The 27032-nt window shown below is 42.9% G+C and overlaps 1 protein-coding gene across 4 annotated transcripts; it reads left to right on the forward strand.

Moving 5' to 3' along the window:
* On the forward strand, positions 1–26543 carry jak2b (Janus kinase 2b). Of its 4 annotated transcripts, none has more exons than XM_054773723.1 (24): positions 1–80; positions 4416–4667; positions 7198–7321; positions 7395–7512; positions 7886–8031; positions 9456–9747; positions 9944–10063; positions 11874–12031; positions 12105–12216; positions 12426–12612; positions 15534–15658; positions 15743–15877; positions 20622–20709; positions 20841–20968; positions 21239–21377; positions 21508–21659; positions 21746–21896; positions 22053–22189; positions 24502–24691; positions 24813–24937; positions 25004–25176; positions 25251–25368; positions 25469–25582; positions 26040–26543. In XM_054773723.1, the coding sequence occupies exons 2-24, from the start codon at positions 4421–4423 to the stop codon at positions 26139–26141; spliced, it is 3381 nt and encodes a 1126-aa protein (XP_054629698.1). In that variant the 5' UTR covers positions 1–80; positions 4416–4420; the 3' UTR covers positions 26142–26543. The 4 variants fall into 4 exon arrangements, with proteins under 4 accessions (XP_054629698.1, XP_054629696.1, XP_054629695.1 ...); XM_054773721.1 differs by having other exon boundaries at positions 16–525; XM_054773720.1 differs by lacking the exon at positions 1–80 and adding an exon at positions 921–939.
* The last annotated feature ends 489 nt before the right edge of the window (positions 26544–27032 follow it).

The following is a 27032-nucleotide window of genomic DNA, read 5'->3' on the forward strand; positions in this document are numbered from 1 at the left end:
GGAAGAGGGCGGGTGTTGACTTGAGGCTTTGGCAGCTTTCAAGCTAGCAAAGCCCAACAAGTGGATAAGTTGTCAACATGGTTAGTGGCTGTTATGGCTCCATTCTCTTTTCCATTTTCGTTGTGAACAAGTGGGTCGTCTCATGTAGATAATTTATCTCGCCGCGGTGGGACCATAGTTGGTGTTTTGTTTGTAGGCTGACATTATAAGGGTTAAAGTCATGTCGACGAGATAAGACAGACAAGACTGGATAAAGTTGCTCGTCGGAAAGGGGAGCGAAACATCATGGGGAGATCCCGTGTTTGGCTTCCCGTTGCGGGTTAGCCATTCAGAACCCAAATGGCGGGTATTTGGACTGAAAGTTGTCATCGACCACAGGAATTATTAATATAACATTTTTTAAGTGAGCTGTGTCAAAGTCGTCCGACCTGGCTGCACTGCTGGCCTAGGAAGCCAGCAGCTACTAGCTAGCAAGATAGCTAGCTAGCTAACCGCCGCACCGCTGGCTGCTGCTCACCTTCCGAAGTAAGTGATTAAATCCCTGACAGCTCTTTAAAAAAATTGAACTCTTTTTTAGTGTGATATTACAAACGTCTACACTTGTTACCGAACTTGAAAACATTATTTTGTATAGATGTCACAAGCAAGTGGTTAGCCTACGTGCAATACTCTGGTTAAGCTACTGCTAACATTCTGTCGCTGTTTACTTGCTTTACCTGGTGACAGGGACCTGCTATTATTATTCATGCCATGATTCACATTATTATATCCCTCACGGGGTCATGTGCATATGTGTGTTATGAAGCTATTTTAAGCACATGTCACTTGGAAACCACGCCATTTTTTTTGTTTTTGCAGGCTGCAAAGCATGAAGCAATTAACCTTTGTACTGTGAAATGCAGTTAGTTTTGCTGAATTTAACAAAAAACCGAACTTCCGGTGAGTAATGATCGCAATGCATGCGAGCTACAAAAGTGCCCCTTGTTGAAGTGTTGCAGTGCAATAACTTGGCTGTTAAGCGAGAATAACTGCAGTCGTGTCATCTTATTAGACTGACCTGGATTTAACGCTTTATTAAGGAGAATTATATTATACAAACTCCACAAGCATTGAATAATCCAAACAAGTTCAGTTATGAAAATGATCATCTGCTCTGGCTTTCCTGGGGCAAAATGGACAAGTTTAAAAGTTATCGGGGTGAAAAATGTATTTTACACCAGAAAGTCAATAGCTGGGAGAGAGAAAAGGCGATCATGTTTGTTTTTTTGTATGTGGAGGTAACATATTTGTTAGTGTGCACTTTAAAAGAAGAAAATCAAATGGTAAATAGTGACTTTGAGGCGTGGTGCAGCATGATTGTACATTTCTACTCATTTCCCTGGAGCTGCAACAATTACCCAATTAATCGGCAACTATTTTGGTATTCGATTAATCGTTTTTTTATGTGAAAATGAAAATACCCTCTGATTTCAGCCTCTCAAATGTGAATATTTTTTTATTTCCTTAGTGCTCTATGAAAGCAGGGCTATTATCTATGTGATTTAGGCAAAACAAAAATAGTGATCAACATTTTTGCCTCTTTTCTGATGTGTTGCAGACCAAACCACTAAATGTTTGTGTTTGGTTCTTATTGATAGTCCGTCTAGGGCAGGGGTGTCAAAAGTGCGGCCTGGGGGGCGTTGTAAAAATAGAATTTAACAAGAAAACTAAAACAAAAAACAACACACCAGCAAAAATTGATAAATCAGCAGTAATTTTAGAAGAATACTGTCAAAATATTAAGAGAAAGAAATTGCAATTTAATGAGAAAAAGTCGTTATTTTCCGAGAATGACGTAGTATTATGAGGAGAAATAGCCTCATTTTAGTCGCATAAAGTTGAAATATTAAAGAATAGAGTCATAACGTTATGAAAAACAATGAATGTCATTTTTGGCAAATTAGTTTGTGGAAAAAGTTATGTTACGAGTCAAATAAAGTCCAACTATTATGGGAATAAAGTCATAATTAGAAGAAGAAAATGTAGAAAGTTGAAATAATTGGAAAAATGAACAAAATAAAATCAGAAATGGAAAAAAAACAGCAGAAAATTTAGGAGAAGAAGGGGAAAGAAGTCGTACTCTAACGAGGAAAAAGTCACAAACTCGTAATATGAGGATAAATGTCATTTTAGTAGCGTAGAGTTTAAATATTAAAGAAAAAATACGTTTTTAAGTCGCAGTGTTGTGAGAAACAAAACAATGAATGATGCTGTCGTTTTTGGAAAAAAAATAGGTTGCGGAAAAAGTTGTTACGGGAATGGAGTGAAAATATTATGAGAATAAAGTCATATTAAGAAAAGAGCATTTACGAAATTGGAAGAAAGTTTAAATGTTTAGAAAACAGTTTGCTGTCTTCTAGCGTCGCGTTGGCGGATTGTCGGGACTTTGGCTCACGGATGGAGCAGTTTTGCTTGAAGGTCAAGGTCCCTGAGAGCTTAAAAGTCACTGAAGTCCAAGATCTTACAGTTCCATTGTTACAAATTGCAGTTTCATATATTTGAAGGACTCCAAGGCAAAGAGGCGTTAATGTAACTTTTTGTATTATGGCGGTACATACTATGCAAACATATTTTCCCCACAGAAATGATCAGTTCCAAGGTCAAACTGCCCCCTGGCTTGAATCCTTTATTAACTATACAGGCATTTTTTGTGTAAAAGTAACATTTTTACATTCTCAACTGTAGAGGTTAACGACTATTGAAGTTTCATGTAAAGCGTGCTTTTTGTTGTCGAAAGTCACCATAAAGCAGAGGACAACGCTACATTTAACGAGCCTTCTTGATGTCCAACATCAAACACGCTGCCTGCCTATGAGCAACATGTGACCTTATGTTCATAGATACGTGACATTATGTTTATCGCCATAGCATAAACACGCCTACGCTGTGTGCTAGGGGTGTCCCCATCCGATTTTAGCAGAGTGATGTCGGCCGTGCGTATTTTACGTTAAAGTCTGCCAAAAGACGTTGCAGCTGAGTGCAAACTTGTCACCCGTGGTGGCGCACAACAGGGGAAGTTTAATGCGACCCACCTTGTCGCACGGGAAACTCCCACGGGGCAACAAGAAGTCATTCGCTGTATCGGAAAAGATGACCGCCCTTGTTGGTGGTGAGTATAGTCTGCTCTCAGCATGCCGAACCTTGCTCTGTTATACCTGGCCGTCACTACATTGTGGATTAAACGTACCCCACATGCATAAAAAGTAAACGGGTCAGTTTTTCTCATACCTACTGTTGCTGCAGGGTTTCCCCTAGGATTATTTTGAAGCTGTGGTGATAGGCTGCACGGGAGAGCGGATTGCCGCCGCTGTCGTGCCGCTGCTGCGTCTACAATTGATTTTTTTTAATGACAAATAATAACTTTTATAAAGCACGTACGTGGCTCATGGATCGGAAATCTCCGCAGGTGGCATCGGAAATTTCCGATATGTGAATTACGTGAATACGTGATTCTGGATTGGATCGGCCCCATCCCGAACTGAAAGTCAGCTAAAAAAGTAATACGGTTGTTTCCAATGTTGGCTGATGACTTCGGATATGACATTTTTTTCTGCTTAAACGGCCAACTTCCAGCAAACGCAAACGACTGCTTATCTGCGTACAAGTTAAGAAGGTGAAGCAAAAATGACAATTCATTCACCCTTAGCTTTAATGACACATGGCGACAGAAGTGTAAAAACTTCCAGTAACCACTGGAAAAACCTGAAAGCGATAAACCGTGCAGGTCTGCTCTTTAATGACAAATGACGAGGGCGTAGCTGTCATACAAGCGCAAAAAGAAGTTAACCATTGCAAAATGCAAATAAACACATCATTTAGCGTTAGCTTTAACTGACAAGGACGTATCTGTCATACAGGCGTAAAAAGAAGTCACCGATGTAAAATGCAAAAGAACGATAAATCATTCACTGTTGCTGTTAGCATTAATGACAAATGACGAGGTTGTAGCTGTCATACAAGCGTAAAAGGAAGTTAGCCACTGTAAAACGCGGAAAATGCTAAATTGTTCAACCCTTAGCTTTTAAGGAGAAATGACATTGGCGTAGTGAAAAGTGAAGGCCTCACCAGTGCTCATTACAAGAAGATTCTTAGTTGTCATCCATGTTTATGTAGACGTTAACCATTGCAAATTGTGAAAATGATAAGGCCGTCAACCTTTAAAATGATGAGGGTGTGACGTGACAGTGAAGCCGCTCCTCATGTTAACATTGTTAGAATGGTTGCTAGCTTCACTTTTGGTGCAAATTATTTTTCTCACGGTCTGCTTCTGGTGTGAGAGTACCCAAAAAAATAGCCAAAGGCAAAAACAACTTAAACCTGGTTTAAATTTTGATTGACTTTTTTCTTTCTGATGCTATTCCATTGACCTCCTGCAGGCGGCATGTTGCAGATGGCCTCCCAGCAAGCCACGGATGCGACCACGGGCACGTGCGCCGCGGCGGTGCACCACCCCAACGGGGACGCTCATCGCGAATGTCCAGACACGATGAGCGCCACCGCGACTGCTACCGTTCTGAGGCTTCATTTCTACCACAGCAGCCAGGGAGCGTCCGACTGCAAATTCCTGGGCTACCCAGCTGGCGATTATGTGGCCGAGGAGCTGTGCATCGCCGCCGCCAAAGCATGCAGTGAGTACCGTGCTGCGGAAAGTATCCACACAGGCAGACGTTCTGAGATAAGGTTATCAAGAGGTCACAGGGAAACCTAGCGGCAGTGAGAAAAGAATCAGCAGCTTATTTGTCCTGAATGTGTGTTTACGCTGCGCTTCTAGCCATACATTCATCCTTCCATATAATATTCTTTTGTTTTGTGGCTGTAACAACGTACTAGCAGGGTTTCCCCTAGGATTTTTTTTAAGCTGTGGTGGCGGGCTGCATTTCTTCTTCTTCTTTTTTTTAATAACAAATACCAATTTATTTTAGGACTTATTTATTTATTAACTTGTTGAACTTTTTTCAGCAACTAGCAGAAAACATTGCAAAACTGTTAATTTAATGGCAAAGTTGCTGAGAGCGCTGCCAACGTTTAAAGTGAAAGTCAACACAAGACGTGTTGCCTATCTGGTCACATGCGCAGGTGGAAGTCAGACGGGCATTTCCGGTGCATGATTATCAAAATAAAGCGCAGGAAACATTTTTGTGATCTTTTAAATCATTTTCAAATGAACTACTTAAACTTGTCTTTAAAAAAAACCCCTCATTTTTAAGGTTTGGAGGCATTTATTTTGTAGCGGCGTTCCGCCACGATCAATCACATGTAGCCTGACTAGGTAAGGTGTGCTGCTCCAGCCCAGTCTTACCTGCATGTTGTTGGAATCGAATGTTGTGTGTTTGATGATAGAACAAACACTGCTGACATTCAAGGCAAACTTTATTGACCTTTCACTCACCCGTGTTGGCACTAAAAACACATTTTTATAACATGTCAGCTGTGGCGTAGTTATTCCCTTCACAAATCTTCTTCACACAGAGCGCTTCTGGTTCAGCTCGGTGTGAAGTTCATTTTCTTTGAAATGTCGCTTTTGGTCGCATTGGTTGCATTTCTGTAACGTCAGTTAACTACGGCGTCTTCTGCAGCTGCGTTGGTCTACAGAAGCAAATAACCAGCAAAGTCTCTAATAAGCGCCGGGTCAAAAAGCATTGCCAGCTGCAGCTGTCGCCAACCTCCTGATGTTATTAAATCCACAAGATGGTCGTGGCTATGGAGAGTATCATGAGTGGTCAGCATCCAGCAGCTTTACTTGTATCCACCTCTGCACGCGCTTTAAAACATCTGTTATGTTTTTTTTTAATTCGACCCTGCTGTTGGTGTGAAACACATGTCCATTACACTTATGTTTGACCGCTTTTAATGCTGGGCTGAGCTGTTGGTGCCATACCGCTATTGCAACATTGGTTCTGTTGCTGCTGTGTTGTATCAATATACATAAATGACCACATGGTCAAAGAGAGCTAAAATTTCCTTTCCACTTTCTAATGCAGTCCAAATCATTATGAGCTTTAACTTGGGATGATCTGATCAGAGCTTTATGCTGCCGATTCCGATACCGAGCATTCGTAACTGAGATTGGCCGACGCCGATCACTTTCTTGATGAGTGCTATTGGCCAGGGGTGTCATATGGGGGGGAAGTTAGGACAATTCTTATTATTAAAAAATTACCCAATTTATCACATTGGTCACCCAATGTGATAAATTCTTTTCATGGGACCCATAAATCCCTGCTGCACCCCTGCTATTGGCTGCATGATCTGGAAAAGGAACCATACAATCATCTTCATTCGGACCAAAACATACTTGACTTTTTTCAACACGTTTTTCAACAGAACATACTGTATATCACTCGTGAAACTTAGAGAATGAGACGCCTTCTTTTGATGTGTGAGCGTACCTTGTCTGATGGAGCTCTAGCAGGGCTACGTCTGTGAAATATTTCCTTCCAGGTAGCAGGTAGCGGGGCTCCAAGTGAGAGAGCAGGCGGGGGAACCCGGTGTGTTCCACCGGTTACAACGGCTGGTCATCCAGTCCGATGAATTCGATTATTTTTCGGGCGGGTTATGCACAGGGACAGACTGAGCCTGGAAAACTCGCCAACACTCGGTCAAGTGTTTGTTCTTAAAATGCCGTATTAAATTCAAACTATTTAACGTGATCCCCCCTCGCGAGATAAATTTTGTGGCGCGTGTTGCAGGATGCAAACTTTACATTCCTCTCAGAAATGGCAGACATGTTTGTTTTGTTGCACGCCCGCACAGTGTGAAGGAAAGGGACGGGGACGCCACCAAGACATTACCACAGGACACTACACCGCACGCCGGGTTCTCTGCAGGCTGCAGTAGTGCAAGCCACAGGTGGTCGGTTTTTTTCATCTGAATCACCAACATATGCCGATCATGTGCTTTTCCACGGAAATGCGGCCGATACTAATCGGTGGCCGATCGATTGGAGCGTCCCTAGTTTCAAGTTTTCATAAATAAAAGCCTAAATTAACACCTGCTTCCAATGAACTTCCTGTCTTTGTGTTTTAGCTAATTAAAGTCACGTGAGTATTTCAGAGGGATATTTTGGGATGCGCTAGCCTACCCAACAGGGCTTTAATTAAGAAAGAAACTAGTTTGGATTGAACCTTTGTGCGTCTGACATGATGTGCATTTTTTCAGGTATATCGCCTCTGTACTTGAGCCTTTTTGGCCTCTTCAAGGAGAGAGACCGCTTGTGGTTCTCGCCCAACCACATTTTCCGCCTTGACGATGCCGCCTCAGAAGATGTGTTTTTCAGATTAAGGTAGCCTACGCCACCGTTGGAGCTAGGTTTTTACTTTGAAGGCGCTGTTTGACGGTGTTGTCGTTCATCACAGGTACTACTACCCTGGCTGGTACAGCGGTGGGGCATCCCGGGCGTATCGATACGGGGTCGCAAAGGGATCCGAAAGTCCCGTCCTCGACGATAATGTGATGTCATACCTGTTCTCTCAGGTGAGTACCTCAGCGTGATTGAACACCGTGCTTCTCCAGTATTTAATGTTGGTCGGATTGTCAGCACACACTGTCGACGAGTGGAGCGCTATCTGCTCAGCTCGGTCTTAGCGTATCAGTTGCCTGGAAACTACTGCCAGTCTTTGTCCTTCAACAAAGCTGTATACTTTTACTATTACCCGGTGGTTGGGGGCTCCTGTTGTCAGCAACCCAACCACCTGCTATGGGTGGTGGTTGTTTGGCAGCAAAGATTACACCTTGTCTGTTGTCCTCAACTTTGTCTGGGAACACTGATAATATTGTTGAAAGTGTCCACTGTGCTGTGCCCCCAACCACCCCCACCCCCAAACGACCCCCTCCTCTCTTTACGCAGTGGAGGAGTGATTTTATCAGCGGCTTGGTGCAGATCTCAAACTCCCACGAGATGCAGGAAGAGTGCCTTGGTATGGCTGTGCTGGACATGACTCGGACCGCCAAGGAGAGACAGATGCTGCCGCTGGACATTTACCACACTATAAGGTACCACTAACACAAAGCTAAAATTAAGTACAATTTGTATTATTTTCATATTATAACAAGGTGCTTTACGCGTTCCTACGTCAAAGTAAGTCCCATTTCAGGTTCTATGGTTATCATCATAGTTTTCCTTACTTGTAGAAAAAGCAAACACACTTGTAGAGTTAGCTATGTGAGCTGCACTGCTAACATTACACTCATTTTAACATTTTAACAGCAACATCATGCTAGGTTAGCTTATTCACCGCCATGTGTGAAGCTGAGTGACACATAGTTGGCAGAGCTCTGGCCTTTATTTTAAGGCCTGTAGCGAAGCCTGTTTTGTTCGTTTTTAGCGAGTAGTTGATGCTTCTTCTCTTAAAAGTGGAGCAAACAAGTGAGGGAGATGATCGATTTTTATCACGTTTGGTGCTCATAAACAAGCTATACCGGGGGAATCCATAGTGCGGCATGTGGGCCATTTGCCATTTTTTAATTGGCCTGAGGCACATTCTAAAGAATAGAATTGAACAAAAAAAACAGCAAATTTTACAAGAATAAAACATTTTTTAATGTCATAATACTATCAGAGACAAAACAATGAATAAAGTTGTCATTTTCTGAAAATTTAGTTTAGGAAAAGTTAGAATGTTACGAGAGTAAAGTCATAATTATGATTTTAAGAAGTACAAGAAGAAAGTAAAAAAAAACAGCAGCAGAAATGGGGAAAAAAACAGCTGTATTTTTACAAGAATAAAGTCAAAATAGTAAGACGAAAATGTATTCTAATGAGAAAAAAGTCGCAATTTTACAAGAATGAAGTCATAATATTTAGACACTGGAGCCTTACCCTTTTTTTAAAGCGAGGCCGCTTACTTACACGCAACTTCCTGTTTATATGCCATCATGTTAACGTACATACTGTATGGTTCTGGTCCAGTCCATTCCCCCAACGCTGAGGTTGTCCACCCTCCCATGCATAAGTCGTTTATATATAATAGTCGTTTTAGTAGCATAGAGTAAAATAGTTTTTTTTTTAAAGTTGTAATAGTATGAGAAACAAAACAAAAAGTTGTTTGTTTTTTTTTTTAATTAGGTTGGGGAAAACTTATAATATTATGGGGATAAAGTCAATATTACGAAGGCTATTTAAATACTTGGAAAATTAAAACAACAGCAGGAATGGTGGAAAAAAAAGTGAAGTTGATACTAATAGTAGCTGAGATGCAGTTTTTCTTGAAATATACAGTATATATATAACGTCTTAGCATATCTGTGTTGCGTTACAAAATATGAAAGTGGCAAAGTTGCATCCTTTCATTTTTGAGTTTGTGGCCCTCGCTGGAAAAAGTTCAACTATTGGGACACGTACGACTGTTAGAACCTCATTAAAAAGTACATTGTGCATGATCGGGGCCCATTAACTTCCATCCTGCTCTCCCCTCTAGCTACAAGTCCTTCTTGCCCAAGGAAATGCGAGCTCAGATCGAGGACTGCAACTTCCTGACGCGCAAGCGCATCCGCTTTCGCTTCAGGCGCTTCATCCAGCAGTTCGGTCAGTGCCGCACTACGGTGCGTGACCTCAAGCTCAAGTACCTCATCAGCATGGAGTCCCTGGAGAAGGCATTCTACACGGAGACCTTCCAGGTCCGAGAGGTGTCCAGCGGGCAGCTCATCATCCTGGTGGCGGCAGACACTGGCATCCAGTGGTGCCGGGAGAAACTGAAAGATTCCGACCAGGTCAGTGCAACGCCCACTCACATTGCACACACTTTAGATATCACCATACTGGACTTACAGCAAGTGTTCCTGCTGAGATATGTGTAGTGCAAATCTCCACAGTAAGACACAGCTAAGAGGATACCACACATACTGTAAAGAATACAAGATGTCAGAGTAAATGAAAACATTCCCTGATGCTGATGTTGTTCTCCAGGAGCTGCAGACGCTGTGTGACTTTCCAGAAGTTATTGACATCGGAATCAAACAGGCCAACAAGGAGCCCGCCTCCGAGAGCCGTGTGGTCACCATCAACAAGCAAGATGGCAAGATCCTGGTACTCTCAGCTTTTTAAGACAAAAGGGTATTTGTTGTAGCCCAGATTGAACAATAATGCCAAATAGTGAGTTTCCCAAGTTACCCGCTGCTTAATGTAACATATCTACTGTAGTGTTCTGTATTATGTTGGTAACTGTATACGGTCGTTCTTCGCAATATTGCAGTTTGGTCAAGTTAGTTTCAGTTGGACGTTGGATATTCAGCTCCATAGTTGCAGCGGTAGTTCTCCCTCACTGTGCCAGGACTGCTGTGCCATGGTGTGGGGCTCTCACACGGGAAGTGCCGCTCTACAGTGGCACCGCTATGTGGCGGCCAGTGGCGGCCGTGGCCACACTTGGTCACTGTCTGGCCACCCCACTGGCCATGTAGACATTTCAAATATCAACTTATTGCCACACCCAGTGAATAATGGTCTCACCTTGGCCACTCCAACAAATAATTTCTGGCTCCGCCAATGCCGCTGAAACTACTTGTGGTTTATAATAGGGACCGTCAATAAATTACTATTGCATTGAGGAGTGTTTGTAAAAAAAAAAAAAAAAAAGAAAAGAAAATTAAAAAGAAAATAAAAAAGTCATGTATTCTAAATCACACCACAAATGAATCTATAACTATGTAAAATGATTAGTCGTACCCTAAAAGTCCAATTTCAAATTTTATCTTTTATTGGATGGACTTGGATTAGGGACCTGACTCGCAGAGGTTTGTTACAAAAGCCAAACAATATTGTTGGTCATGCTGTTGAACAAAAGTAAATTCAGCAATACTTTGGTTGCATTATTTTGAATGCTTTGAAGAGCTATTTTGATAACCATTTTCAGAGGTCTGCGCTCTCTGAGTGCTTTTGTAGTTGTTATTATTTATTATTATTATTATTATTATTATTATTATTATTATTATTATTATTATTATTACGGTATATTGTAACAGTGGTTTATTTGGTCTCAAAAAATGTTGACGATAATTAAAATATGGGACAGTAACAATTCAAAGCGCACCTAAATTGTTAAATAAAATGGTTTGTTTGTTCAGTCATATTTGTTTGTTCAATTAAATAACTACTGTGGAGCCCTTCATTTGTTCCAGAAGGTTCGGCTTGAACTGAATGGGACGCTAACTGAATCCATTTTTCCCATGAGAAATCATGTAAATCCAAATAATCTGTTCCAGGAAGCCAAAAATGTTAACACAAAACACATTTTTATAGTTTTACGCTTAGTTTTACATGCAGTTAACAATTCCAAATGCATAGAAATGATGAAAGAAAGAGACAGATGAACATTTAAGGTTACTTTTACCTTCACTGAAGATGCGACTGTTCCCAAAGACCCGATGTGGCAGCGAGACACCACACGGACACCACCTTCCTGTTTTGCCGTGGGTTATTTCGTAAATTAAATTAAATTCAATAGTATTTTTCAACTTCTTTATCAAAATGCTGGCACTTGAAACTTTTCGTGGCTCCATTTTGGGTTACTGAGGTGACAAACACTATGGAATTCAAGAAATAAGTAATGGAAAAACAGGAAGGCGGTTTCCATGTGGTGTCTCACTGCCACATCATGTCTTGGGGAAGAGTCGCACCAAGGGAATTGTCATTTAGAACTGTTTTATGTATGTAAAACTGTCAAAACGTGAGTCTCAGCCGCTGATGACATCATAGACGCGCTACGTAGCTGATTTCTGGTTCTGGTTAAGCAAACTGGAAAATGTACACAGAATTTTTTTAAATTTAAAATTTCTAAAAAAAAAAACATACTAACTGAGCTTCCATCGTATATATTTGCGGCCTTTTCCATGTTTTCCAGGAGTTGGAGTTCCCCGGTCTGTCTGAAGCGCTCTCCTTCGTGTCGCTGATCGACGGCCACTATCGGCTCACCACCGATGCGCACCACTACCTTTGTAAAGAGGTGGCGCCCCCTAGGCTGGTGGAGGCCATCGCTTCCCACTGCCACGGCCCAGTCTCGTGAGTGGAGTCTGAAATCACTTTAGAGGAGCAGCGACCTCATCAGTTGAACTTTTATCTTGTTGCATTGCAGGATGGAGTTTGCCATTAGCCGACTTCAGAAATCTGCAAATAAACGTGGCCTGTACATTTTAAGATGTAGCCCAAAGGACTTCAACAAGTACTTTCTGACGTTCCCTGTTGAGGTAGGTGCATGCGCAGGAAAGTGATTAAATACTGACTGGAAAAGTGTTTTTTAAACCATGGCATATGAGCGGGTTTATCATGGAAACATCTCACTGGCATTAACCATCCAGACACAGAGAACCAGACATCTCACCGTCTGTGCTCAGCTAGCTTCATCCAGCTATCGGTCCACCTCATTTTGCCGTCACCCTCTTGTGTTCTCCGCCAGGTGTACGATGCTGTAGAATACAAGCACTGTCAGATAACCAGGTCTGACAGCGGGGAGTTCAACTTAAGCGGCACCAAAAGGAATTTCAGCAGTCTGAAGGATCTGCTCAGCTGCTACCAGAAAGAAACAGTGCGCTCTGACAGCTTCATTTTTCAATTCAGCAAGTGCTGTCCACCGAAATCCAAAGGTAAACCCACTCGTGGGCTTAAGCGTGCCCCCAACAGCCACAATTTGTAATCCAACGCAAGAGCAACCCAGGCTGCAATTTTCGATGTGTTGCGAAGCCGTTTTTTCTTAAAGTGGTGGGCGTATATGCGGGTCGGGCACGTCCTATCAAGTGGGTTTTTGCTTCATGAAAAGCTAGCATTTTTGAGGTGCAAAATAATAGAAACAGACCCTCAATATTATACAGTACACTTGCTTCTACAGAAGACCCACAGTCATAAATGCATAAGGTGAGGCAGCTCCTGTATGGGCTCTCCTTAGAGGGCGTAGCTTCATATCATGTGGACACATGACGTGTCTCCATTAGGCCATGAATGTACCACTGTCTCAAACTAAAAGCCATGTTTACCAAAGGGAAATCAACCAGGCTGCTATAAAAACCGTGTTTGCTCCGCCGTCACACGTTTGAGACGGGCGTTTAGTCATAGCCGCAAGGCCACAGCATCCCTCACCGTGACGCAGGCAAAAACAACAGACGGTTAAGAAACTTAATCGAATTAGGAAATATCATGCAGACAATCTGTCGGCAGCGTTTATGCATGGGAGGGTGGACAAACTCAGCGTTAACTTCTCAACGAAGCACTCACACACGCCGCACGCAACACACACTCATAGCACTTTATTTATTTATTACTTATTTATTTGTATATTTATTTGTATGAATGTCTCTTCTTTTTGTTGCTGCTTAATTTATTGGTATATATGTTTATGTTTATGTTCTTATTCTTTCTTGTGTTTTCTTTCTTTTCTTGGGAGAATGAACAGAATAAGATTTTCATTGCATGGTATTACTACTGTTTTACCATGCACATGACAATAAAACTCTCTTGAATCTTGAATCTTGAATCTTAATGGTGGTTAACTTGTTTTTGCACATGTATGACCATTAAGTATGTGGAAAAAGTAAATGAAACTAAATTGAAACTGTTTTGAGCTTCTTTTTCCACTTGATTGACAGGTAAGGATGTTGAAAGAGCGAGATAACGCCCCGCACCACTCCTTTCACCTTAAGTTGAGACACGTACTGTTTTGCTAAAGCAGTGGTTAACTTCTTTTTGAACTTGCATGACAGTTAAGGATGCTAAAAAAGCCAGATAACAGCGCGCACCACACCTTTCTTTTTTTTTTTAAAAAACATTTTTTGTTTTTTAATAGCAGTGGTTAACCTTTTTTATACTTTTATGACAGTTACATTTGAAACAAAAGTTGTATGTTTTGCTAAAGCAGTGGTTAATTTCTTTTTATGCCTTAATGACAGTTAAATGGCATCAAATGACCGTTTCTGAAACAGCCGTATTATCCACAATCACACCAGTGATTCAGTGACACGCTGGCTTTTTTCATCAAACCTGTTGGTTCGTGTGTCATCACTCGCCTTCTCATCTCGCTGAGACTCCTAAAAGGGTCAGCTGCTCTGCACAAGCTAGTACTGATCACAAAGTGCATTCATTGGACGCGACAGAAGGTCGTTGCCATGCTCACACTGAGCTAAGTCACATGTCGGCATCATTGCACCGATGCTCGTCACCTGTACCTACTGTGGAAATGATATTCTTTATTATATACCAGAGGTGGGAGAAAGTTAGTGTTTTGCAAGTCTATAATCCCAAATCTCAACTAAAGACGTGCAAGTCCAAGCCAAGACAAGACAGGTGGAGTCCAGTCCGAAGTCAGGCTTGAAATTTTGGAGTCCATTATATTTTGAGCCTTTATACGGGGGGGGGCCCTGTGATTGGTTGGCGACCAGTCCAGGGTGTACCCCGCCTGTCGCCCAAAGTCAGCTGGGATAGGCTCCAGCATGCCCCCGCGACCCTAATGAAGAGAAGCGGCATAGAAAATCGATGGATACGGGGGGCCAGTTAGATGTAGTTTGGACACCCCTCACATTGACTCAGATGTTCGCAGTTTTTTCCTCGAGAAGGTACTTGCTGTAATGGCTCTTGACTCACCGATATATTGGCTTTACACTCGTCTTACCAAATATAGTAGCCTTTTCTGGTGATCACGTATGGCGCTCGTGTAACGGATGCCAGCCTGTGAGGTTGCGCAAGTGTACGTTGGTAAACCTCACTCCGTCTGCCTTGAGAGCTGCGCTGAACACGCGGTTGACAGTCCGGGCTTTTGGCCATGTGGTCAGCGTTCTCGCCTCCCACTGCAAAGGTCCCGTGTTCGAACCCCGGAGCGGGCAGTGTGAGGCAGGGCAGGTTACACTTGTCTCACCTAGTACTGACACCTAATGGCCAATGTAGGATACTACATTCACAATTAGAACGCTTCTTCTGCCTTGTGTTTGTCCATCCATCCATCTTCTATGCCGCTTATCCTCACTTGGGTCGTGGGTATGCTATGCCAGCTGACTTTGGGCGAGAAGGGTGCACCCTGGACTGGTCACCAGCAGGGCACATATAGACATGTAGACAAACAACCATTCACACTCGCGTTCATACAGACAATTTAGAGTCGCCAACTAACCTAATGTTTTTGGAACGTGGGAGGAAATCGGAGTACCCGGCGAAAACCCACGCATGGGGAGAACATGCAAACTCCACAACGCAGATTCAAACCCAGGTTTTCCCGATCTCCTGACTGTGTGGCCAACATGCTAACCACTAGGCCACTGTGCAGCCCTGCCTTGTGTTTGTATTTGAGTTCATTTAGTTAGTTCATTTCGACACTTATGCTTGAAAATGCTGCATTTAGGCCAGCAATAAATACAGTTTGCTTAAATATGCATGTTTTTTTTTTTTTTATTAATAATCGGCCATATTTTTCAGTGTGAGGCCCCATGTGGATAAAAGTTTGGACATCCATGCCTTAGATGCAGAATACATTTTGGATCAAACTGACTTTTTGTTTTGTTTTGTTTTCCCCCTGCACCATTAGAGAAGTCCTGCCTGCTGGTGTGCAGGAGAAACAAGGCTTCTGAAGTGCCTCCCTCGCCCCCCCTGCAGCGACACAACGTCAGCCAAATGGTCTTTCACAAGATCAAGAAAGAAGATCTGGAGTTTGTATGTTTGCCTCATTCACAATCAATAGCAAAACAAGTCAAATACTTGCGATGCGCCAGCCTGCAATAACTTGACTTTCTTCAGATGGAGAGTCTTGGCCGGGGGACATTCACTAAGATCTTCAAAGGGGTCCGCAAGGAGCTCGGAGACTACGGCCTTGTGCACCAAACCGAAGTAGTCATGAAAGTCCTGGACCAGGCCCACAGGAATTACTCAGAGGTCTTTTTTACATTTTTGTTAAAATTACAGTTTGAAATACAGCAGATCCCGGCTATAGTGGAAATAATGCGAGTTATTGAGATGCACATATTGCAATAAAAGTGACTGTTGTAACACATTGATTAGCTCAGTGGTTCTCAACTGGTGGGTTCATCCTGGGTAGGTTGCAGACAGCTAGTCAAAAATTAGATAAAAATATGTACTTTTAAGTAAAATTGAGCAGTATTGAAGTCCTCTTCCTCCTTGGTATATGTACATTGCAGTTATAAGTGAAATACAGTCAAACTTGTCTATAGCGGCCACTAGAGGGAGTCTGCGAAAGTGGCCGCTATAGACAGGTGGCCTCTATAGACAGGTTGGCGTCCAGTTTGATTGTTGACCAGTAGAGAAAAAAAAGGGGGGAAAAAAAATAATAATAATGTTGACCAGTAGAGGGCACTGCGGACTGCGGATAAAAGTTGTACAGCACTACTAGGCTTGTTATTATCATGGTTCATGGTTTTAATTCATCCTGAACATGCATGAGTCAAACAGTAGCACATCACATAGTACAATTCACAATTTTGCATGTCCAAAAAGGAGTAGGAAGAAGCAAAGCTTATTTAATCCTACCCCTCATCAGTTTCACATTAGTTGCAATACATTTATTCACCTCTTGTTCTTCCAAGTGTACTTTGTAGGTCTACATGACAATGTAGTGCAATCATAGCCAAGGTTTTTACTTACTAAAAGGAAGCTAGAGGCTTTATAATAACTGATAGAATATATCCACGACCCACAGAACAAAGGTGTGCTAGTAATGTCTTACGCTTGTTTTTAATATTTTACTTTTTATACGGCAGAGTGTCATTACAGCTTTAGTTCATCAGGAAGTGACGGGTAGTGACGGTGGGCGTCCCGAGCAGGAGAGCTAGGCTCAGTGCTAGCTGTGAGTTTCGAGAGAGTTGGGAAGTGTGTTTATGTTGGCGTGGATGTAAAGTCCTGCAGTGTTCTCCGCTGTTAATAAAGCCATTAAAGTGCATCGGCGACGTGAGTCTCTCCTTCCCCACAACAAGCGGCATTACAGTATTGACCAGTGCACACCAGGAAATAAACGGTGTCATTTCTTACAAGCATTGGCTGGACAGCTATGTAGTGGGGCTTGTTTAACCTTTGCCTTGTGGGCAAGCAGGAAGGAGAGACGATGCTGAGAGATGTGTGTGTGTTCTGAGCTGCTGTTTGGTGGCCGCGTTCAATAAATAAAGTTGGCAGAAGCAACAGGAGAAGTTTTCTTCTTTGCCTCGGAGCTGAATAACACTGACAAGTTAACAGACTAGTAGCGAACGGAAAAGAAGACGGCTTTGTTTGTGTTGAATACAGAAGATGAGGACTTTGATGGATTTGTGGATGAGGATTGATGAAAAATAACGTGAGTACATTCTAAAATACTTCAATTAAGTACAACCGAACTCAGTTTTGCTCCCGCATGCATGCTAGCGTATGTTTTTTTTTTTTATTGTAGCGTCGCTGGGAGCACGTCCTGTTCCCAGCCTAATTTGCGGTAATGTTTTGGTGCAAATGCTCTTAAAGTTACATGTTTGACCAGGAAATAGCAAGCTCAAAAGAAGACGGCTTTTTTATGTGGAACAACTGACAGTTTGTGTGGATCTTGTGAATGATTGTGACTGAGCTAGGACTCAGTAATTAAACTCTACACACGACGGCTTCATTGATTGAAAAACGAAACTTTTTCGTGCATGAAGCTTCTAATTGAGTTGGTAATTTGGCCGCTATATGCAGTCAGATATTGACCAAGGGAGACAAAATGGGTGGCCGCTGGCCGCGTTGGACAGGTGACTGCTCTACACACGGTCTATAACATGAAAATTTGCTGGGGGGGGGATTTTCAGTGGCTGCTATAGGCAGGTGGCCGTTCTATAAAGGTGGCCGCTAAGACAGGTTTGACTGTATTTGATTTTGTGGTCTTCTTGATATTTCATTCTACTTTATGCATTATCATAATAACAACATGGGCTACTGATGGGGCCATAACCCTCGACAAGCTAAAACTCAACTCTTAACTGCCACTAAGGCCCCCTATGGAGCAGAATTACTGTGACACACAAGAGTGGATGTTTTATTCAAGTCCTAAATGGCTAATTTACTCTTTTGTCTACAATATTGGGTAGTACGAGTGTCATTTAAAGCCGCCATTACAATTCGTTGATCAGACAATACCCACCACAGGAAGTACGCTGTCCAGGAAAAAACAAGGAACTGCTAACATCTGAATCTGTGCTATGTCTTATTTTCTATTTTAAAGTGTAAAAACTAAAAATTACTTTAAAAAATGTGTCGAAAATAATAAAGATAAAAATGACTTGAATTGAAATGGGTCGTTACTTAATGACCAATGGAAAATGTGGTTGCTGCAATTGGCTGGCGACCAGTCCAGGGTGTACCCCGCCTCTCGCCCGAAGTCAGCTGGGATGGGCTCAAGCATAGGCTCCCTGCAACCCTAATTAGGATAAGTGGCATAGAAGATGGATGGATGGATGGGGTCCCAGGTTGAGACCATTTGAGAACCCCTGGTTTCAGCTCCAATAACCCTCACTGCCTCTCATTGGTCACTCATGACAAAGGAAGCTAACAAGCTCAATGCATAGAAGGACAATCCAGGTTTAAGCCCTAGGTATGCTTCACACACATACTAAATGCGTTTTAAAGCATAAAATGCCTAAGTGCTCACCACTAATTAATCAAAATGCAAGTTTATCCATGGAACAGATTGAATCGGAGTCACGGTCTAGCCTTTAGCCCGGTTGTAAGGCTACAACCTCTGAAACCGCGCTTCCGTCTGTTCTCCATCTCCCTCTCAAGCGGCTAACGGTGCTATGCAGATCCACGCTGCTTGCCCATTGTTGACGACTTACTAACGTATATTAACTTGCGTTCACCTCGCTGCAAGTTTTGAGGCTGGGTTGTAGCGAGAAAAGAGAGAAAAATCATGAATGGTCGCGTTTTCCAACCAAAAACAATTAAGAAAAGATGCCGTTTTGAATCCCACTGCATGCGCAGAAGCCACGAGTGACCCATACTGGTGTAGTTCATTTCACTCCGGTGTAGTAATTGGCTGCATTCAAGCCAGTTTAAAGCAACAGTACGTACTATTTGTATCTTCACTGACTTGTTCGAAGAAGAATTGCCCCGCCATTGTGTTGTGTTGTCAATACTTGCCTATTTGCTGGAGAAAAATAAAATGGTCATACAGACAGCTCCTACATCTGCAGCTGACTGGTGGATTTGGTGCTCACAAACAGGCTCTTGGGACATATTATTGCTAGAACATTAAAAAGTCAATTTTGCATAATGGGGATCTTTTTTTTGTTTTGTTTTTTTTAACCATGTGTTTGTGGCTTACTGAATGCGTGCCGATGTCAATTACACAGTTGTTGCCTTGTGCTACTGTAACATTTTTATGGTGGTGCAAGCCCTCTGCCGTGTTAAATATTTTGTACAACGCATTGGAATTACATGGGTAAAGAAAGCACATACTAAAACAAAAGCCCGTTGCACACCTTTTCACTTGTGTCCATGTACATGTACATGTCCATGTCGTTTATCGTAGTTAATTGGTTCCAGACGTGACCGCGATAAGTGAATTTCCGCAAAATAGGATTCAATATTAATAACTAATAACCTAGAAAACCTCTTCATGATCTTCTAAATACATTTTTAACATTATTTCAGCCCTCTAGACATGAACTAACACCCATGTAGTCACCTTTACATCCCTATCACCAATATAGTATACATAATCGGAGAAAATTAGACATATTAGACAGACATAAGATTCACACGTGAGCAGTTGCTTGTTATTTCTGGACATTGTACTTCCTGCAGTGGCTATTGTCTCATCAATGTATTGTAATGGCGGCTTTACACTCGTATCACCAAATATAGCAGACATAAGAGTAAGTAAGCCATTTAAGAGGTAAATAAAAAACCCTGCTCGTGTGTGTCACAGTAAATGTGCTCCCTAGGGGACCTTAGTGGTGGGTGGACAGATGTGTGGAGGACAGGAAGTGACGTAGGAGGTTCAGAGTTGAGTTTTAGCTTGTCGTGTTATGGCCCCAACAGCATCCTGTAGTATGTTGTTATTGTTGGGGATGTCCGATAATATCGGACCACCGATATTATGCATGCAGGCTTAATCTCCATTGTGGGTCACCACAACGTGTTAATTTCACGACAGGAGATATGTGATGTTACACATATCGGAATCGGAAATTGAGAGTTGGACAATATCGGTTATGGGCAAAAAAGCCGGACATTCCTAATTATTGTGCCTGTTGTGAGGTCATTTAAACCTGCGGTGAATGCCAGTACAGGCGATCACGTCTGGTGCTTGTCCCAATGAACACTTACTGACACCTTGTGGCCAATGTAGAATACTATATTCACAATTAGAATGCTTCTTCAGCCTCGCATTTGTATTTTGGCTCATTTAGCCAACTTTATGCTTGAAAATGCTTAATTTAGGCCACAAATAAGTAGAATTTGCTTAAATATGCATATTTTTAAAACTAATAATAGACCTTTATTCAACCACGAAACAGGGATCACTTATTAACACATTTTTTGAAAAACCGGGGTAAAGTGCGATGTTGGAACTGCAATGTAGCGAGGGATGACTAGTAATTATTTTATTGACTCATGGTCTTAATATGTAGTTTGTGTTTGTTTTTGTTTTTTTGTGCTGCAGTCTTTCTTTGAAGCGGCCAGCGTGATGAGCCAGTTGTCCCACAAGCACTTGGTGCTCAACTATGGCGTGTGTGTCTGTGGCGAGGAAAGTAAGTCAACCTGGGAAGTGACATTTAAGGGCTGTGTGTGCACCATGTTTTATGTCTGCCAAGCGTTTGTTAATTCCTGTGTTTTTTGTCGTGGCATTTATGGTCATTATCCACATTCTGCCACTCTCAAGACATCATGGTGCAGGAGTTTGTGAAGTTTGGCTCCCTGGACACCTACTTGAAGAAGAACAAGAACTCACTGAACATCCTCTGGAAGCTGGAGGTGGCCAAGCAGCTGGCCTCCGCCATGAACTTCCTGGTATGGCTAATTATATATACAGTTTCTCACAAAAGTGAGCCCACCGCTCACTTTTCTGCACGCATTTTTAAGAGCTTGTCAAGGAAGTAAACTTGGATATGCTTTAGACTAGTCAGTGTACAGCTTGTATAGCAGTATGGATTGACTATCTACTAAGAACAAGTCAACACACAGCCGTTATTGTCTAAATATCTGGCAGCGCACTCCCTTTTGTCAGATACTGTAAATGCAGTATTACCTCTAAGGTCAGTCTGTGTCCCCAACATGTAGGAGGAGAAGCGCCTGGTCCACGGAAACGTCTGCGCAAAAAACGTGCTCCTGATCCGAGAGCAGGACCGCCGGGCCGGGAACCCACCCTTCATCAAACTGAGTGACCCCGGCATCAGCATCACCGTCCTGCCTAAAGACAGTAAGGCGAATGTCCCTTCTGTCATTCTCTGTCAACCAGAAGAGGGCAGTATTCACATTCATCACTGATCACTGTCGTAACTGTGTCTTTTTAAGCTACTCTGCTTCACAGTGGTATTGTTTTTGCTCAGTTTTGATCGAGAGGATCCCGTGGGTGCCTCCCGAGTGCATCGACGACCCCGCCAACCTAAGCCTGGCAGCAGACAAGTGGAGCTTTGGCATCACGCTTTGGGAGATCTGCAGTGGCGGCGAGAGGCCGCTAGCAGCGCTGGACGACTCCAAGGTGGCGAATCCTTTCACCTTCAAGAAAAACTGCCCACCAGTGTGTTTGTAACTTATTAAGATGACCCCTCGGTTTGTGCCCCCCAGAAAAGCCTCTTCTATGAGGACCAGCACCAGCTTCCTGCGCCCAAGTGGACCGAGCTGGCCAATCTGATTAGCAGCTGCACCGACTACGAGCCCACGTTCAGGCCGACGTTTCGCGCCGTCATCCGTGACCTGAACAGCCTCTTCACGCCAGGTTGGTTGGTTTGCGTGCACTCGGTACAGCTGGCGCATACCGTGTGACTACACACACCTATCAGAGCCTGTCGCTTCACAGTCGGGTGGGGGACAAGTCATATAGGGATGGGTCATGAAATGTATCCCAACATGTCAAACGGTCTCCTGTTTTCAGACTATGAACTCATCGTGGACAGCGACATCCTCCCCAACCGGACGGCAGGATTCGGTTGGACGACGGGAGGCTTCGAGAGTCGGGAACCCGCCCAGTTTGAAGAGAGACACCTCATATTTTTACAACAGCTGGGGAAGGTAAAGTACGCAAGATGTCAAAAACATAAGTCAACCGTAGCTTGTGCTGCCTTACATAAATGATTACGTTTAGACCAGGGTTTCTCAAATGGGACATAGCCTGGGACACATTTTTTTTCAGTCATTTTTAATTTTTTAAGCTTTTTTTAAAAGTCCACTGTATTTTCTATATGTAATAATTTATTTATACTGTTCTTTAAGTCAAACCAAGCAAATTTATTTTCTTTTTTAAATCGTTTGTCATCTATTGAAACATCCATGCATCCATTTTCTATACTGGATGGACCCTCATTAGGGTCGCGGGGGTATGCTGGAGCCTATCCCAGCTAACTTCGGGCGACAGGCGGGGTACACGCTGGACTGGTCGCCAGCCAATCACAGGGCACATATAGACAAACAACCATTCACACTCACATTCATACCTATGGACCATTTAGAGTCGCCAATTAACCTAACATGCATGTTTTTGGAATGCGGGAGGAAGCTGGAGTACCCGGGGAGACGGGGGGAACACGGGGAGAACATGCAAACTCCACACAGAAATGCCCAAGGGAGAATCGAACCCAGGTGTTCCCGGTCTCCAGGCTGTTCCTGTGTTGGCCAACATGCTAACCACTAGACCACCGTGCGGCCCTCTATGGAAACATTAATGCACAAAATTACATGACCAAAGTCCTTTTTAGAGGAATTCATTAAGGAATTCATTTTGTCAAGGAAATGAGGAAGGATATGATAACTGCACGTACATACACTAAGTCCCCTACTAACGAACATCCGACGTGCGAACTTTTCGGAGATAACTCCTCCTCCTCCACCACATCGACGTATGCTCGACCACTCCTCTTCAAAGGTAAATAACATAGGTAAATATGTAAAAGGTAAATATCATTACGTATTATTATATCATTTTTATTATTTTTTTTTTCATTAATTATCCTCGTTTATTATTACTACTGCATCCAAACTCATATTTACATACATACACATATACTGTATATGTATACACGTACATGTAGTACCTATATCATTGGTAATATTACCTTTTCCTTAACTTAAGAACGGTCGTCTGGAACCAATTGTGTTTGTTAGTTGGGGACCAAGTATACTGTAATGCATAAATTAGAATGAAATTTTAAAAAATGTAAAAATTCCACTAAATAAGGCCAAAAAAAATCAGATTTCGCTCATACCAAAGAATAAGATGACTCAAATATATGAACTCATTCAATACCAAAGATGTATTTCTAAGTTTTCATACACCCGAACGCCCGATCCCAAAGACGTATTTATACCATACATGTATATGACCCAACTGCAGACTAAAAGAAGCCACTTTTCAAGCAGTTGGAGGCCATAAAATGACCACAGGGTGGCAAAAGTGCATTTGATAACAGGTCGGCATTGATGTTTTGCATGTATTTATTTACACACTCAACAGCAAGGAGTACGTGGAAGAGCATGGAGGAGTGTAGCGCACAGAAGGTTACGCATTGTAGGGAAATACTAACTCATGCACACGCGTGCACACACACAGTTTAGTTCCGAATGTGAAAATTGTTTCGTCCATGGTGTTATATTAGTAAATAAATTATTTTATAGATATTTGAGCCGACACAAAAGCAAAAAATATTGGTTTCACAGTGAAAGTAATGCTTGAAATGTATGTTTTCGTAAAAAGTTGATTTTCTCCTACCCCCCCCCCCCCCTTTTTTTTTTTTTTTAGTCAGGAACTGGTATTTTCCTGAAACTCACCTATGTTCTACTGCTTATTAGGCCCTGAGTTTGAGACCCCTGGCGTAGCATATCAAAATAGGTATTTTTAGGGTGTTTTATGTGTACATCCATTATTTTTATTTTTTATTTTTTTGCCGTTCGCTGAATGTCTTGGAAGGTAAAGGAATAGCGAGGATCTTCTGTAGCACAAAGCAGCCACTGTGGTACATTTGACAGCTTTTGAGACTGGGAATGCAAAGTTTGCATGAAAAGTTAAAAAAAACAAAAAACAAATGTCCAATGTGCCATTCAAAGCGAAACAAAACCAACAGCCTGGGGCCACAGTGGGTCAACAAGTGAGACTGGATGGATTAAATGCAAGAAAGAAGTTGAACGTTTGTGAAATGGGTTTAATTGCATACCTCCTAAACATAAGTGTGTGTGTTGTTACGCCATAAAAGGCTGGCAGGCATTTGGTGGAAATACCCCTGCATGTAAAGACAGAACTACATAAATCTGCTCATCTAACGCGTCACACCTCCTTCACCTGGCATCTTGCTGATGCTAACCCAGCTGCGTCATCCCCGTTTCTGTTGCAGGGCAACTTCGGCAGCGTGGAGATGTGCCGCTACGACCCCCTGCAGGACAACACTGGCGAGGTGGTGGCCGTAAAGAAGCTGCAGCACAGCACCGCCGAGCACATCCGGGACTTCGAGCGCGAGATCGAAATCCTGAAATCTCTGCAGCACGAGAACATCGTCAAGTACAAAGGCGTCTGCTACAGCGCAGGTACGCTTTGAAGCTAGCGCTGGTCAGAAGCCAAACCTACAGTATTAAAGGATGCTGATGGGAGGTTGGCAGGCACGGCAATGGCGGTGGTCTACAGCTGTCTCGTTTTTCCTCCTCCCAGGCCGACGTAATCTGCGTCTCGTCATGGAGTACCTCCCCTTCGGAAGCCTGCGAGATTACCTGATGAAGAACAAGGAGAGGATTGACAACAAGAAGCTGATGCTATACACCTCTCAGATCTGCAAGGTTTGCACTTTTCTGTTGACTTTCTGTGGTTTAGTAAGCCACAACCCTCTGTTCTTGTCTGCACAGGGAATGCAGTACCTGTCCAGTAAGCGCTACATTCACCGTGATCTGGCAACCAGGAACATCCTGGTGGAAAGCGAGCTGAGGGTGAAAATTGGCGATTTTGGCCTGACCAAAGTCCTCCCTCAGGACAAGGAGTACTACATGGTCAAAGAGCCCGGAGAGAGCCCCATATTTTGGTGAGTCCACCTCCCTCACTCACACTCCCTGCTGACATCCAGCGCTTCCTGACACACTGGCTCCCTTCCTTCAGGTACGCTCCCGAGTCGCTGACGGAGAGCAGGTTCTCAGTGGCGTCGGATGTGTGGAGCTTCGGCGTGGTGCTTTACGAGCTCTTCACCCACAGCGACAAGAACTGCAGCCCTCCTGCGGTGAGCTACAACAAGTTGCACAACCGGACTTGTAGGAATGGAGTTGGCTGTTGCACCAATTAGCATATGTTGCCTTGCTAACAATGATGCCACACTGCAGATATTCATGTCTATGATGGGCAACGACAAGCAGGGGCAGCTGATCGTCTACCACCTCATCGAGTTGCTCAAGTCTGGCAGCAGGCTGCCACAGCCCAGCACTTGCCCCTTGGAGGTAAGTGTTTTTGAAGGAGCGACTGCAAAAACGCTAGTCAAAGATCATCTATGTGACAGGATGCTCTGTTGTTTTTTTTTTTAAACATACCTACTTCAAAGATCCTCTCTGTGACTGGACTGCGCTGCTGTTGTTTTTTTCGTACCTACTGCAAAAATGCTAGTCAAAGATCCTGCATATGACAGGAGCTGTTTTTATTGGCCTACTAGAAAAACGCTAGTGAAAAATCTTCTATAGGACAGCAGTGCTGTGCTGTTTTTAGAAATCTGCTGCATAAATGTTAGTCTCTCCCAAGTTTGGTACGCAACTCACAGGCCGTCAGGTGAATAAACCTGGACTACATCAGTAACTAACTGTTTTTTATTTAGTTTTTATTAACATGATGCCAGATCCTACATAGCGGTGCGATGAAGAAAGCAATGGAATGGTTTTTGACCCTTCTTTCTTTTGGCCCCAGATGTACGAGATCATGGAGGAGTGCTGGGACAAAGACCCCGGCTTGCGTCCGTCTTTCAACGAGCTGACCCTGCGCATCGACCTGCTCAGGGATTCCATTTAAACACATGAGCAAACAAACACCCTAAGTGCCGCCCGCCGTCCCCTTTTAAACTTGACTGTGTGCAGCAGAGCCGCTGTGTGGCCCCAACATTTGCGTGTGAAAAAGACAAAATGCATCTGGTGGAATGTTTTTTTTTGTTGTTGTTGTTGGAAGATTTTAAAAACTCTTATCAACTGTGAGTAGCGTATTGTCACACCGAAAGATTGGATGCTTTGTACTTGGTGTGTGTGTGTGTGTTCTCCACATGAACAGCTAGCAGGGCTAGCCATCACCATCATGTGTCTCCCCCTCTCCTTAAAGTATTTTTCTGTGTGTGTAAAGCTACAATATATATTTGTGTACATACAGTATGTCCAGAATTATGTTTTTTCTAATATACAGGAGCTGGAGATTAAAGCTCCTCTAGTGCTTTAACTTTGTTGTGTTTTGATTTATTTGAGTTTTCACCACAGCTTGATTCTGATAGGTACTGGATTTTCAAATAACAGTTGCTATATTTTGAAATCCGGAAGTTGAGCTCTCCGTCGTGTCGCTGAGCCGCCATCGTAACTCAAGTGGCGGATATTGAGTTTACTGAGGATGATTATCGCCTCGCGGCTGTTTTTAAATTTGCTTTTAACCGATCCTAGGCGTATTTCTTTGCTTTTCTGTGATTTAACGGGAAGAACTGGAGACGAAAAGAAGATGTTTTCGCGAACGACTTCGACCTGTCCACTTCAGAATGAGAGCTTGTCTTTTTTTTGTAAAGGACAGACGCACCAAGCTGCTACCAAAATGCGCCTCATAAAAGCAGAAGACGAAGTACACCCGTTTGTTTAACATGTAAAGAGCACACTCTGTGCTGTTTTCAATCTTGTCCTTTTATTCTTTTGGACGAAATGGTACGTGCGA

Source organism: Dunckerocampus dactyliophorus, chromosome 4 (assembly GCF_027744805.1).
Source record: "Dunckerocampus dactyliophorus isolate RoL2022-P2 chromosome 4, RoL_Ddac_1.1, whole genome shotgun sequence".
NCBI lineage: Eukaryota > Metazoa > Chordata > Actinopteri > Syngnathiformes > Syngnathidae > Dunckerocampus > Dunckerocampus dactyliophorus.